The sequence below is a fragment of the Vulpes vulpes genome, chromosome 13 (assembly GCF_048418805.1).
Source record: "Vulpes vulpes isolate BD-2025 chromosome 13, VulVul3, whole genome shotgun sequence".
Lineage (NCBI taxonomy): Eukaryota > Metazoa > Chordata > Mammalia > Carnivora > Canidae > Vulpes > Vulpes vulpes.
Genome location: NC_132792.1, coordinates 48613068 through 48625373, shown reverse-complemented (window position 1 = coordinate 48625373; position 12306 = coordinate 48613068). Strand labels below are relative to the sequence as shown.

The 12306-nt window shown below is 42.4% G+C and overlaps 1 protein-coding gene across 26 annotated transcripts in view; it reads left to right on the top strand.

Annotated features, from left to right (window-relative positions):
• Positions 1 to 9637: 9637 nt before the first annotated feature.
• Positions 9638 to 12306, top strand: part of RALYL (RALY RNA binding protein like) — a 698808-nt gene continuing 696139 nt past the window's right edge. For 4 of the 26 annotated variants that reach the window (XM_072734399.1, XM_072734410.1, XM_072734391.1 and 1 more), the window contains exon 1: positions 10133 to 10381. Coding sequence is in view for 2 of the 26 variants with exons in the window: in XM_072734405.1 (XP_072590506.1) it covers positions 9841 to 9880 (40 nt within the window). In the remaining 24 variants the exon portion in view is untranslated. Of the gene's footprint in view, positions 9881 to 10043; positions 10382 to 10415; positions 11454 to 11520; positions 11658 to 12306 lie in introns of those variants that run through there. The other 22 variants (XM_072734401.1, XM_072734392.1, XM_072734408.1 and 19 more) reach the window with 18 other exon arrangements.

Here is a 12306-nt window from a genome sequence, read left to right as displayed (position 1 = left end):
CAACATTTGCCTCTCTTGACCACTCCTGCCTTCCTAAACTCTCCTGAAACTTTCCATTCCTTCTGACAGCTCCCTTGGCAGTCTTCTTAAATGTTGGTGCTCCTTGCGAGCTTGTTAAGAGCACGAAGTAACACTGCCTGAATGTGAATTCTGGCTCCTTGGAATAGTGTGTAACCGCGGGCAAATCACATCACCTTTCTGTATATCACTTTCCTCGTCTGTAAAATGAGGATACTAATAATATCTACGCCATATGGTTGTTATAACGTTAGCTGATTTTATCCATATTTATTAGCTCTAGTTTAGATCATTCTTCTGAGCTCCAGATAAGTGTTTCCAATTATACAATGCAGACTTTCACTTGGATCCTTCACACAGACATCTTCCCATCTCTCTCTCTCTCTCCACTCCTCCCTCACCTGCCCTCACTTGCCTTATCTATACTCCCTCCTACCTTTGAAAATTCCAAACTATCCTATAAGGGTTAGCTTGGTTATAACCATAATGCAGGAGATGAGATCGTGTGTAGAGACAAGAGAGCAGTGAGAGGTAAAGGACTTCAGCTGAATGGGAGAAGCAGGTTCCTAATGTGGCAAGTGGGAGAGAGAGTGAGCTAGTGAATGGGGAGCATAAGTAGGATTTGTAAAAGGCCACACAATTGGGATTGGACACCCTTCATCTAGAGCCACGGGGCCTAACAGCTGCTCCTCTCTGTCTTCCCAGCATTGAGCACAGTGTAGATGGAAATAAAACTTACTCCCATGACAGAAGGTGTTGTGGCAACCGACCTCTGTGCACCAGAGCCAAAAACATATAACCTGAAGACAGAGCTTGGGCATAAAGAAGGAAGATACTGCATTACTTTGTCAGACAAAAGAGGCTGCAGCCAATGCTTCTAAGAGTGTAAGCCCAACCAGGGTTAAAGGCTGAGGGGTTTGATAGGAAAATACAGGATCTGGGTGGTTTCCATAGGAATCTGATACACGTTGCCAGCTGCACTAGTCAGGTTTTCAAGGTCATCCCAGGCCCAGCCCTGATGCTGGCCACCTGAGTAATGTTACTAAGTATACGCTGGGGTCAGTGACATGTCAGTATCCATACTGAGTTCCTGGAACAAAGGATTCTACAAACAACAAGCAAAGAGGAGACGGAAGCTTTAAGAATGAAGAAGAGAAAATTTCATTCAGTTTAAAGTCAAGCTTTGCTGGAGCACTAATGTGCGCATCTGAATTTCCATCCATCTTTACATTTCAAAAGAAACACACAGATGAGCAAAGAAATAAATGAATAAATAAATGATGGTACACATGCCTCTGAGATGTGTTGCTCCCTGCATGTTAGAGGGGTGCAAATCTGCAGCATCTGTAAAAGTGATCTAGTCTTGGGTAATTATTACCAGAAATAAACGTTTCATAATATTGTTGAATTGCCATTTGGGACAAGCATCTTGCATTGTTAAAAGGATAATGATAAGTAATTTCATTCGATAGGCACATGGATTTGGATACTTCTGGGAACGCTTTTAAGCTCAATATCCTGGAAGATTCTTTAGAATGCAGTTCTGTTAAAAATCAGAGCTGTTTTTTGTTTGGGCAACTTACTGAAATAATTGTCCATAAAATGTTCAGGCCCTTGTTACTCTTTTTTTCTGCCCCTCTTGGCAGGATTTGGGGTCTTCATAGAATGCACAGGCAAATTACCTAGTGCTTTTTTTCAAAGTAAAGCAGTTGCACCTATCTACTGGTAGATACCCTCCATCACACTTTGGAGAAGTGGCCTGTTTCTCCACCTGTGTGAAAGATACATATCAAGCCCTGAATTTTCACAGAGAATATCATTTCTACTGTCTGAACACCTGGTATCTAAAGCATATGGATATCTATTCAGGAACATTCTCTATCAGCACTTCAGGTACTTGTCAAAGAACTCAACCATAATCTGACTATGATCCAGTACTCGGGAAAGGCTCGCTTGAAAATCTGCTATTTATAAGAATGTGTAAGGGATACATGAACTCCAGGTTCTCAAAAACCTAACCCTCCATGGTTAGAGCATAGGAAGAGATAAATTCCTGCAGAAAAGCTTTCATTTTAAGGTTAGGTCCTTACTGTTTATAGAAAGTTAATATAAAGTATTTATTTGAAAAATATTCTGTTTTTATTACAAAAGCATCATTACAAAGATACAAAGAAATAAATTCCTTTAGGAACTCAGCATTAGAATAAAGTTAATCCTTCCTAGTCAACCTGTGTATTTCCTTGATCAGTCAATGAGGACAAAGATTCAGAGGGAAATTTAATATCTTGTTCAGAAAACTTATTCAGGCCATGTGCCTGGTACATTGATTTCTCTCCACCTTTTAAAGAAATTTTGTGTTATTAAAAAAAATCCGTTCTAAGAATTATGTTCTAAAAAATGCAAATGGGGGATCCCTGTGTGGCTCAGCAGTTTAGCGCCTGCCTTTGGCCCAGGACGTGATCCTGGAGTCCCGGGATCGAGTCCCACGTCGGGTTCCCGGCATGGAGCCTGCTTCTCCTTCCTCCTGTGTCTCTGCCTCTCTCTCTCTCTTTCTCTATGTCTATCATAAATAAGTAAATAAATAAATCTTAAAAAAATAATAAAAAATGCAAATGAGTGAAATAGGATCAGTAAAGGTTTAGTTTATATTTTATACTGAATTTTAAATAGCGAGAATATGTGTGATATACAATGATTCCATTTTAGTTAACTTTGAGACTGGAGTAAAGAAATCCAATTCTGAGGTTTTAAATGTCTTTTATGATCAATATTGTCAGTACCTCCTAGAGAAGTGAACTGAAGCACAGGTATCTTTGAGTACATTTTCAGAGTCACATTAACAAAGTTTCAGCTATGAGATTATTTCATCAATTTTTTACCTGTCACGCATCCCTATCTTTGCTTGAATAGGTTAAAAAGTAATTCTCCATATTGATGGATAATTTGCAAATACTCACATATTTTAGGATACCAAAGTAACATTTCTCTAACACCCTGCATTTATTTCATAATAGCAAATGAATGTTTTTATAATCATTATTTAAATTGTACACAGCTTACAGAATGTGAATGAGTAAATTGTGTAAGTTTTGACAGAATGTGAATGAGTAAATTGTGTAAGTTTTGATAGTGTATTAACCTACCTGATCTGTTTATCTACTTGAGTGTTATACTTGTCAATTCACTGTCGTAACTACCGGAGTTTTTTGATGATAAGAAAAATAAATTATAAATAACATTTAGGTCAACATAACATTATGGTGTATTATGGTTTAGGATTCTAATAATGATCCTATCCCAAGCACAAATGATTCTAGTTTTATCAGTGACTATACTCGATACAAGAAACATTTCATTAAGCAATAGAGCTTCGTCTTTTAGCACTAGATTGCTGGAAGAAAATTGGAAGATGTGTTACTTTTCGACAACATTTTATCTGCAAAATTTCCTCCCCCCCCAAAAGTAATATATTATTGAATCACGTATTTGAATTTTAATTTGCTAGCCTTGTTTTCTCTTTGTTAACTTTCATTTAGCATACTACAGTATTTTGATAAGTCTTTAAAATTAATTGTGCCTCAATACATGTTTGAAGAATGTTGATTTCTTCTTATAAGCCCTATACCGTGTTATATCATCTGTTGGGCAAATGACCAAAAAAAAAAAAAAAAAAAATTACAGACTAACTTTAATTGTAAGAAAAAAAAGTATCAAGTTTAAGATGAAATTTTGTCTGGAATTTACATATTTTTTTAAATCTCCTGGGTTTTGAACGTAGTCGATTTTGGGACTACTTCTATTTTTTTTTTTTTGAAAAAAAAAATCAGTTACTAATTCTCTTTGAAAACAAGTAAAAAATGATGTATATCAAATTTGAATGAAATCTTTTTATAGTTACGTGACAATAGAGAAAAGTCCTTCATCTGATTTTATGTAATTTGTACAGATAAATGTGTCTGAGACTGGCATTCATGCAAGGACAGATGAGTACTTGTAATAAACGGTGTGGTGCTTTTCTCTGATGTGAGGCCTAACTGGAATGTTTGTGTATTTATAAGTTTGTAGTTTGAAATATTCATATTTTGCCCAGTGGCCTACTAGTAGATCATTATACTTTTATTTGGAAAGTCTGTGTTTGATCTTTGCTCTTGTTTTCTCTAGAGCTTTAAATGAATAAAATAACAAATAATTTACTACCCTAAAGCCAAACAGCCAAGAGCTGTGATCTTTTTAGAACTTAACAAGTTTGACCCCTCTCTACATTGAGGAGGGAGACATACGTGGGGGGAAAAAGAATCTGGGGAATACAGTCACATATATATAACACATACATAATTGACGATGTCCTAAAATAGTTTTTTTTTTAACCAAATGTCTATTCAGACATTTGCTAGTACAGAAGATATCCACGAATCAAATAAAAGTAAAAGTCAAGGAATTAATGTATTAGTATGTCCTAACCCTGACCCATATAGATGCTCAGAATATATATAAGAAGACAGAAGAGATCTGAGTTCTGAGACAGAAATAAAAAAGAGGGTGGAGAATATCAGAGCAAATTAAAAATATAAAAGACAAAAGTCATACAAAAATAACTTATTTATTTTTCAATGACACCAAAAATAGAGTCTGGAAAATCCAGATTTATGCATACCACATATCATATATAACTATTTCTTATCATCGTTTTTAAGCAAAAGTCTATTCATACATTCATTAGTGCAGAAGATGTGCATGAACAAGTATTGATTATTCAAGTGTTCAGCTCTATAGGAGGGGCTTACAGAGTATGTTGTCACATGATTTGTCAGCATAAAATGATTCCACTGTAATTATCTGGCTTCCGAAAACGCTTAATTTCATTCCTAGGGAAATTTTGTTTTCATAATGTAAGCTTTGTATCAATAGAAATAAATAACTTACAAAACTTAATGGAAATTAGAAGTGCTTCTTATTAATAGGAGCCTGAGATTTGATAATAACCAACTAATCTCATACCTTCACCTCTTGAATGCTGTAATCTCTAAATAAATAACAAATGAATTACCCTTACTTCAAAGAAAAAAAAAATCCAGACAAGTTAATACTGACATTTAAATCCATATCATCTCTAAACCCAGGTTTTAAAAATTAAAGCAAGTAAACAAAGAGAAAAAAATCAATAGGAGAATCCTACCTATAACTGTACAAAATCACTATCTATAAAGGAGCTACTTCATATCTTTCAGTCTAAGATCTTGTGGGTAGACAATAAAACGTCAGTTTCTCTCACGCATCTTCAAGATTGTTCTTCTTAGGCAAACTTAATTTCCCAATGAACTCATATTGTCTCCTGTTACCAGGCAGGATCATTAGGATAAATGAATCTCTTAATTTCTTAAACACACATGAAGATAGCTCTTTCTGATTCTTCCTTTTTAAAAACGTGACTTCATCTGGTACCTAGTTTTGTTAACCTCAGCAAGATTGTTTTCTAGAGTTTTCAGGCAACATTTAGTTTCACTAAGGAAACATAGTGTAAAGTCTGCAATATTTTTCGAATGTACTTTTTTGTCACATGTCTTAGGACTCATCTGTATGACCTAAATCTGTCCAGTGTTTGCACTTGTCTTATATTTCTCATGTATTTTTTTAAAAGGAGATTTTTCCAGCTCTCCCCCCACAACCAATGCTTTTGGCCTTAAAATTTCCTTTCCTCTTTCTTCTCCTCTCTCTTTGCTTCCTCTCTTCCTTCTTTTCTACTCATCCTTCTTGCTTGTCTCTATTTTCCTCCCTTCCACCCCTCACTCGCTATCATTTCCTCAATTTCTTGGCCCTGGAACATGTGTAACTTTGTCATCAGAGTTACATTTTCTGTTGCATGGTCTACAGCGGTCTCACTAGAAATGAAAATTCTTTGCTGTTCCATTTTTGTCCTATATCCCTGATATAGGATAGTCTTTCAGAACCTCAGTTTCTGATTATGAGGATTTTATAAGAGTATATATGTCAAGCATATAAATGCAGTACGTAAATATTAAATGGCACGCATTTTTCCTTCTTATGATATTTCCCACTTTTGTTTTGCATAAATCCCTTTTCTTTTTTTGTTTCCTTCAGGCTTCTTAAAACATAATGAAATGTTTTAAAGTTAACTTAATATTTTTAACCTTTAGTACCTTTTCAGAGGTTTAATTCTGGCCCTGGGATTACCATATTTTCATCTTTAACTCTGCAAATCTAAGAGATATCTTGGATGTATAGCTTATAAATTTATGAACTGATATATTTTATAGCCCCTTTAGAATGAATGATTGTCAGATCAGTAATCAATGAAAAACAACAAATGGTGCAGAACACTGAACATGTCATGTGCTGCTTTTCTTCCCCCTCTCTGTGCCTAAATTGTATTTATGAGGAAATTCATCAGAGCTTTCTTGTGTATACCCTCTTATCACTTTTGCCAGAGGCCACTTTATAATAAAACTACACTCAATCTATGTAATGCAAAATAAACACATCCAAAGTAAGAATAATAGTAGGCATATTAATTTGTTTTAAATTAATTTTCCTAGTAATATAATTATTTCATTAATTTGTTTGAAAATAAACATGTGTACATAAATCATAAGAAATTTTGATGTGTTTTACTGTCCATCCCTGAATTTTTTGGATTCCATAAACTATATTACATGAAGAGTGAAATAAGTATTAAAAATGAAATTACATGGAAATTTTGATAGCTCTTTCTTATTTTACTCATATCTTTACTATTTATTTTTCTATCTACTAATCACTCTTTATTTGTACAAATTATTTCATGAGTTGTAATATTTATAGTTCCTCCAATGAAAATACTGGAAAAAATAAAGGACACCATCCAAACTTTAAAGAAAAGCGTAAGTGAAGGATGTTCATTGGTAGGGATAGGACATATAATGGGAAAAATTAAATTAATCAATACTTAAAATCACCCAATTGTGAAAAAACTATTAAGCAAAACAAGAGAAAATGATTTGAGGACATTGGATATAAAAGCATACATTGATGTATGCCTGGGTGGCTCAGCGGTTGAGCATCTGCCTTTGGCTCAGGGTGTGATCCCAGAGTCCCATTCTGGATTCTCTGTGGGGAGCCTGCTTCTCCCTCTGCTTGTGTCTCTGCCTCTCTCTCTCTGTCTCTCATGAATAAGTAAATAAAATCTTAAAAAAAAAAAAAAAAAGGAACAGTTCACAGCTGCAACTTTTCTTTATGATGTTTCTATAGTTAACCCCGGAGAATGTGACCAGGAAGTATATGACCACGTCTTGTGTTCAGATTTTTGCTAAAGAAAAAAAGTAACTTCTTAAATCTCTCCTTTTGAAGGCTTGTTTCTTTTCTTTGTGTTTTGTGGAATCAAAATAATGCATGAAAGTAACGTGTACTACTAATATTACATGTGGTGAATAATATAGCCAGATCGATCCCCACAAATTTGTTTTGTGTAGATCTACTTCATTTATTCAGAATATTATGCATTTGTTAATTAGTATTAGTAGCTGTAATTGAAAATATTTACTGTCTATCATGGTTTTTTTGGTAAATATTTTATTCTAGCTGTAAAATTAGATAATATGTATTAACCATGGGATCTTTAGCAAATTACTTTAATTATCTAACTTAATTTTCCTAACCTGTAAAATAAGTATAGTAATATCAGTTTCCTAGAGCAGTCACAAAAACCAAATGAGAAGCAATGCTTAGTAATTACTAGTTCTTTTTATCTAACTTCGAGTCTTCTTGGTTTTCGTGGGGGGTGATGCAACCTAAAGGAATGGCACATGGAAATAAAATAAGTGGAATAGTTTGAGCACCATACTGTAATTATGTAAGCAAATGGGAAATGTGCAGGGAGGATATTGATGTCTTGTTTTTTCTTCAGCAGAACTGCATTCAACATAAAGGGGAGTCATTTTATTGAATAATAAAAGCCTGACAATCACTGTGATTGGCTGACGGCCATCACTGCAGTGTAATTCTAAACAGCTTGTTTCTCAAAGTTCTTCTTGCATAACTCTTCAAAACCCAGGCATTGCCCAGGCTAGTTGAAAGTTTCAGAACTCATTTTCAAAATGAAGGTTCTCACATTTGGATACTGCTGTGATACAGGTGATGGAACATATGCATTGACATAGTATTTTCTCCTTAAATTATTCGAATCAGATATTTCTTGACATGGAAGAAAAAAGATTTGGAAAATTCAGCAAACTAAGGTTTAATGGCAGACAAAATTAATTCATGATTCAGAGAAGAAAAAGACCACATGTGAAGAGAGCTTATTAAAAAAAAAAAAAAAAAAGCCCAACATGTTTTGCTGCGAAAAGCACAGTTGATCTGTACCATCCAGTTTAAAATCCTATGATTCCCCAACAGAACTCAAAGAGGCTTCCGAAGTTACCAAATCCACCTTGATGCATTCATCTTTTTCAGTAACTATTTCTAATCAGCAATCCTAACTCTAATGTAGGTATAATAAGTGGGTGTAGGGTTGGCAACTCACCAAAATAAATGTTTAATGACATTTTAATGGTTATTTTAAACCTCTTTTATTTGAACTGGGGATTAATACTTTATTTGGTCAATGAATTCTGACCAGGGTGTTTGAGAAACATATTTGCAGTGGAAGCTCTCTGTAATGGATGTGTACTTAATTTTCAGAGCCGTCCAGGTTAGATCATCTCGGATGGAGAGGCATTTTATCTTTAAATGTCAACATCAGAAACACGGAGATAAAAGATCAGGGGCGGCAATCTGTGAACTGCGGGGCTGTGTTAATTGCTCATGCTCCAGCACAGCGATGCCAAGTCACCCCGGATTCAAAGCAGCACCCGGGGGTGGGGTGGGGTGGGGTGGGGGACACTGGTCCTGATGTCGGCAGGGCACAGACAGGAAGAAAGTCCATGTGCTCCAGCGCCCAGAAAGCTGATTCCTCTACAGGCAGCCGCCGAAGAACCCCAAAGCAGCCTGCAGTTGGCCGATGGCATCTTTGTTCGCGCGGCCTGCACGGAGCCCGGCGTGCTGGGTGCAGAAATACCGCCCCCCCGCGCCCCCGCCCCGCCCCTCCACCTCCACCTCCACCTCCACCTCCACCATCCGGGGCGCAGCCACCGGGGCTCGCGGGCTGCGCCACCGCCGGGCTCCGGGTGCACGGCTCCCCCTCCCGGCCGCCCAGGGCTCGCTCCCTCGTGGCTCCCCCTCCCGGAGCGCACCCACACAATGGACTCACTTGTTTCCCTCGAACCTCTCCGCCCACCGGCAGCCCCAGCCCGCAACTTGAGCAAGAGTCGGGCGGGCGCCCCCGCCGCGGACAGCGCCCCGCGGAGCCCGCCCCGCGCGCCGGGAGCCACGCGCGCTCACGCGGACCCGACAAACAAAGCTCGCTCGGCGGCCGGACGCGCGAACGGCGCCCATGTCCCCCCCCGACCCCCCCCATCCCCACCATCGCTCCCGGCGCGCAGAAAGGAAACCCGCCCCGGGCTTTCCCGAACCCCCCAGCCCACCTTCCCCCCGGGGCCCGAGGCCACGCCCCCGGCATCGCGCCGCGCCCCCCGCCCCCCCGCCCCGCTCCATCCCCGCCATCCCCGCCCCGGGGCCGCGCGGGGGGCGGCGCAGACCTGGGGACCAGGCGGGGAACGGCGGCCTCGGAGGGAGGAGGCCGGGCAAGGGGAGTCAGGGAGGACTACAATGAAGGAGTTAAATCGGGCTTTTAAGAGTGAAACTTCGGGAGAGAAAGGGGCGGGATCTCTTCCCCAGGTAACTACCAAGAGATGGCAAAAGGAATAAATAAATAAAACGAGATCATAGATGCGTGCCTGGGGAAGTGGCCGGCTCGGGCAACTTGGAGGTGAGCCGCAAGTTGCGGACCCCCGCCGCCCCCGCCCCCGCCCCCCTCCTTAGGCGTTGGGTCTGCACGCGCGGAGCTGCCCGCGGCGGCGGCGGCGGCGGCGGCGGCGGCGGGAGCGGCGGCGGCGGCGGCAGCTGCGCGCCTCCGGCCCAACCCCGCTCGGCTCCCCCTCTCGCCCGCGCCCTGCCCGCCCTGCGTGTGCGTGTGCGTGTGCTCAGCCTCAGCGTGAGCGGCACCTGCTCGGCCGGGCTCACCGCGGACGCAGCCTCGCCGGGAGCCGCCGCCGCCGCCGCCGCCGCCGCCGCGGGAGCCGGGCTCCGTGGGGCTCCCCCCTCCAGCCTCGGCCCTTCCCCGCCGCCTGCAAGTCAGCCTGGCTCCGAGTCACGTGTCAGTGCCTGAGGCAGAGACTGGGAGAAAAAAACGCGCTTCATTCCTTCTTCCACCGCCATACTGTATTTTATACCAAATCTCATTTTTATTCCAACATTTTACTCCCGCTCGGTGAGTACCTTCTCAGTGGCATTCTTGTCCTATTCTTTTTTTTTTTTTATTTTTTTTGTCCTTTTTTTTTTTTTGGTTCTTTTTTGTTTTTTTGTTTTTTGTTTTTCTTCTTCTTCTTCTTCTTCTTTTTTTTTCTCCACTTCTTTGATTATTGTTTCTATTGGGGAAAGCTGGAGGAGCGTGGTTTTGAGCCTTTTCCTGAATGCAAGTTTTTCTAGCAGGCGATGGTTCTGTAGACGAGGCGCTGTGTCCGGGAGCCCGCGGCGGCCGAGCCCGCTGGGAGCGTCTCCCGAGTCCAGCAAAATGTGCAACTGGTTTTATGGAGAAAGCGATGTGAAGTACGGTGCCTAATTTTTCCCCCCCTTTGTAAAAATAATAAAAAAAAAAGCATGTTTCTAACTCTTTTTCTTTTTTTCTTTTTTTTGGCATACTCTTTTTTTCTGATCAGATTTTTTTTTTGTCTAGGTGGGATTTTACGGCATGTTTACAAGTTTGTGGTTTTGCGATACAAACCACTGAGCAAAGACCTTCATCTTCTATTTTATTATTATTTTTATTTTTTGGTGCCGTTTTTGGAAGCCGGTGAGAACAAATCCGTTTTTTCTCCCCCCCCCTCCTGTTTTTGACACCCCTTGATAACGTGAAACTTTTCTTGCAGCTGGTTACTGGGATGATTTTTAAGCAAGATACTTTTTTCCTCCCCCTTCTTTATATTAACTATGACTTTTGCACGTTTGAAATTTTTTTTAAGAAAAGAAAAAAAAAAAGGAACCACCCCGAGATAATTTTACGATCGCTATCCTGATATCTATATATTCTCCCTTCTGCCTCCCCTTTCCCTTCCCCGTAAATCAATTTTCAAATGATGGCAGTGGAAGGTTTTTCTGGAAAAAAAAAAAAAAAAAGCAAAAAAAAAAAAAAGCGAAGTGCGGTTTGGTTTCCTTGTCAACGGAGGACGAAGTGAACAGCTGAGCAGCTCGCAGCGAGCAGGTACTTGGTCCCCTCGGAGGCGTTTCCCGGGTTTGCGACGGCAGCACCGGTCCTGGCCGGGAAGGCGCTGGGGCGCGCGCGTGTGAGTGTGAGCGTGTGAGTGTGGGCGCGCGCGTGCGTCCGCGGGCCGGGTCCGAGCCGCGCCGAGCGGGAGCCCGAGCGGGAGCCCGAGCGGGAGCCCGAGCCCGAGCCGGAGCCGGGGGCCGGGGCAGCCCAAGTGCGTTCCCTGCCTCGGGATCGTTTTCGGACGCGCGCCAGGCGCGGCGGGTCCGCAGGCGGCGCCCAGGTCAGCTCCGCGGGCCCCGTGAGTTCTCCGAGGGCCACTTGCGGAGCGGGAGGGGCGAGGGCCGAGGGCGCGCGGCGGGGCGGGGCGCGGGGAGCGCAGGGGCGGCCTCCCCGGAGGGGCTGCACCCGCACACCTTGGCGGCAGCCCGGGGCTGGCACCTGCCCCCGCCCGCCGCCTCCTGCTCCTCCCCTCGGCCGCGGGCTCGCCGCGCAGTAGGTCTTGCCCAGCCCAGCCCGCGTCGCTCGTGCCGAGGGCTTTCGCTTTCCTAGCGCCGGGGTCCCCGGAGCTCCCCCCACCCCCGTCGTGCGGCTTGGCCGTGCTGCGCTCGCTGGCTGGCGTCCTGTCCTCCAGGGGGTGGGGAACTTGTTACTTTCTGTGGTGGGCAGGCAGTTGGAGCTGCGAGGTTGGCGTTCAAGAGCCTACAACCCCTAAGGTGCAAAAATAGCCTTTTATTTAAGTTTTCAAGGGACAGCGTTTTTCCTGTTCTTAGCCACCTGCTAGTGGTGCCAAAGGCCCCCCCCCCCCCCCGCCCGCCCCACTCCTGAGAACTGGGCGCCGGGCAACGGGGAGTAGGGCTTGCTGATGCTGTGACGGATTTCGGTGCATTTGGCAGCTTTGCAGTTGCGTTGACAATAGTCTGTGGAGTTTT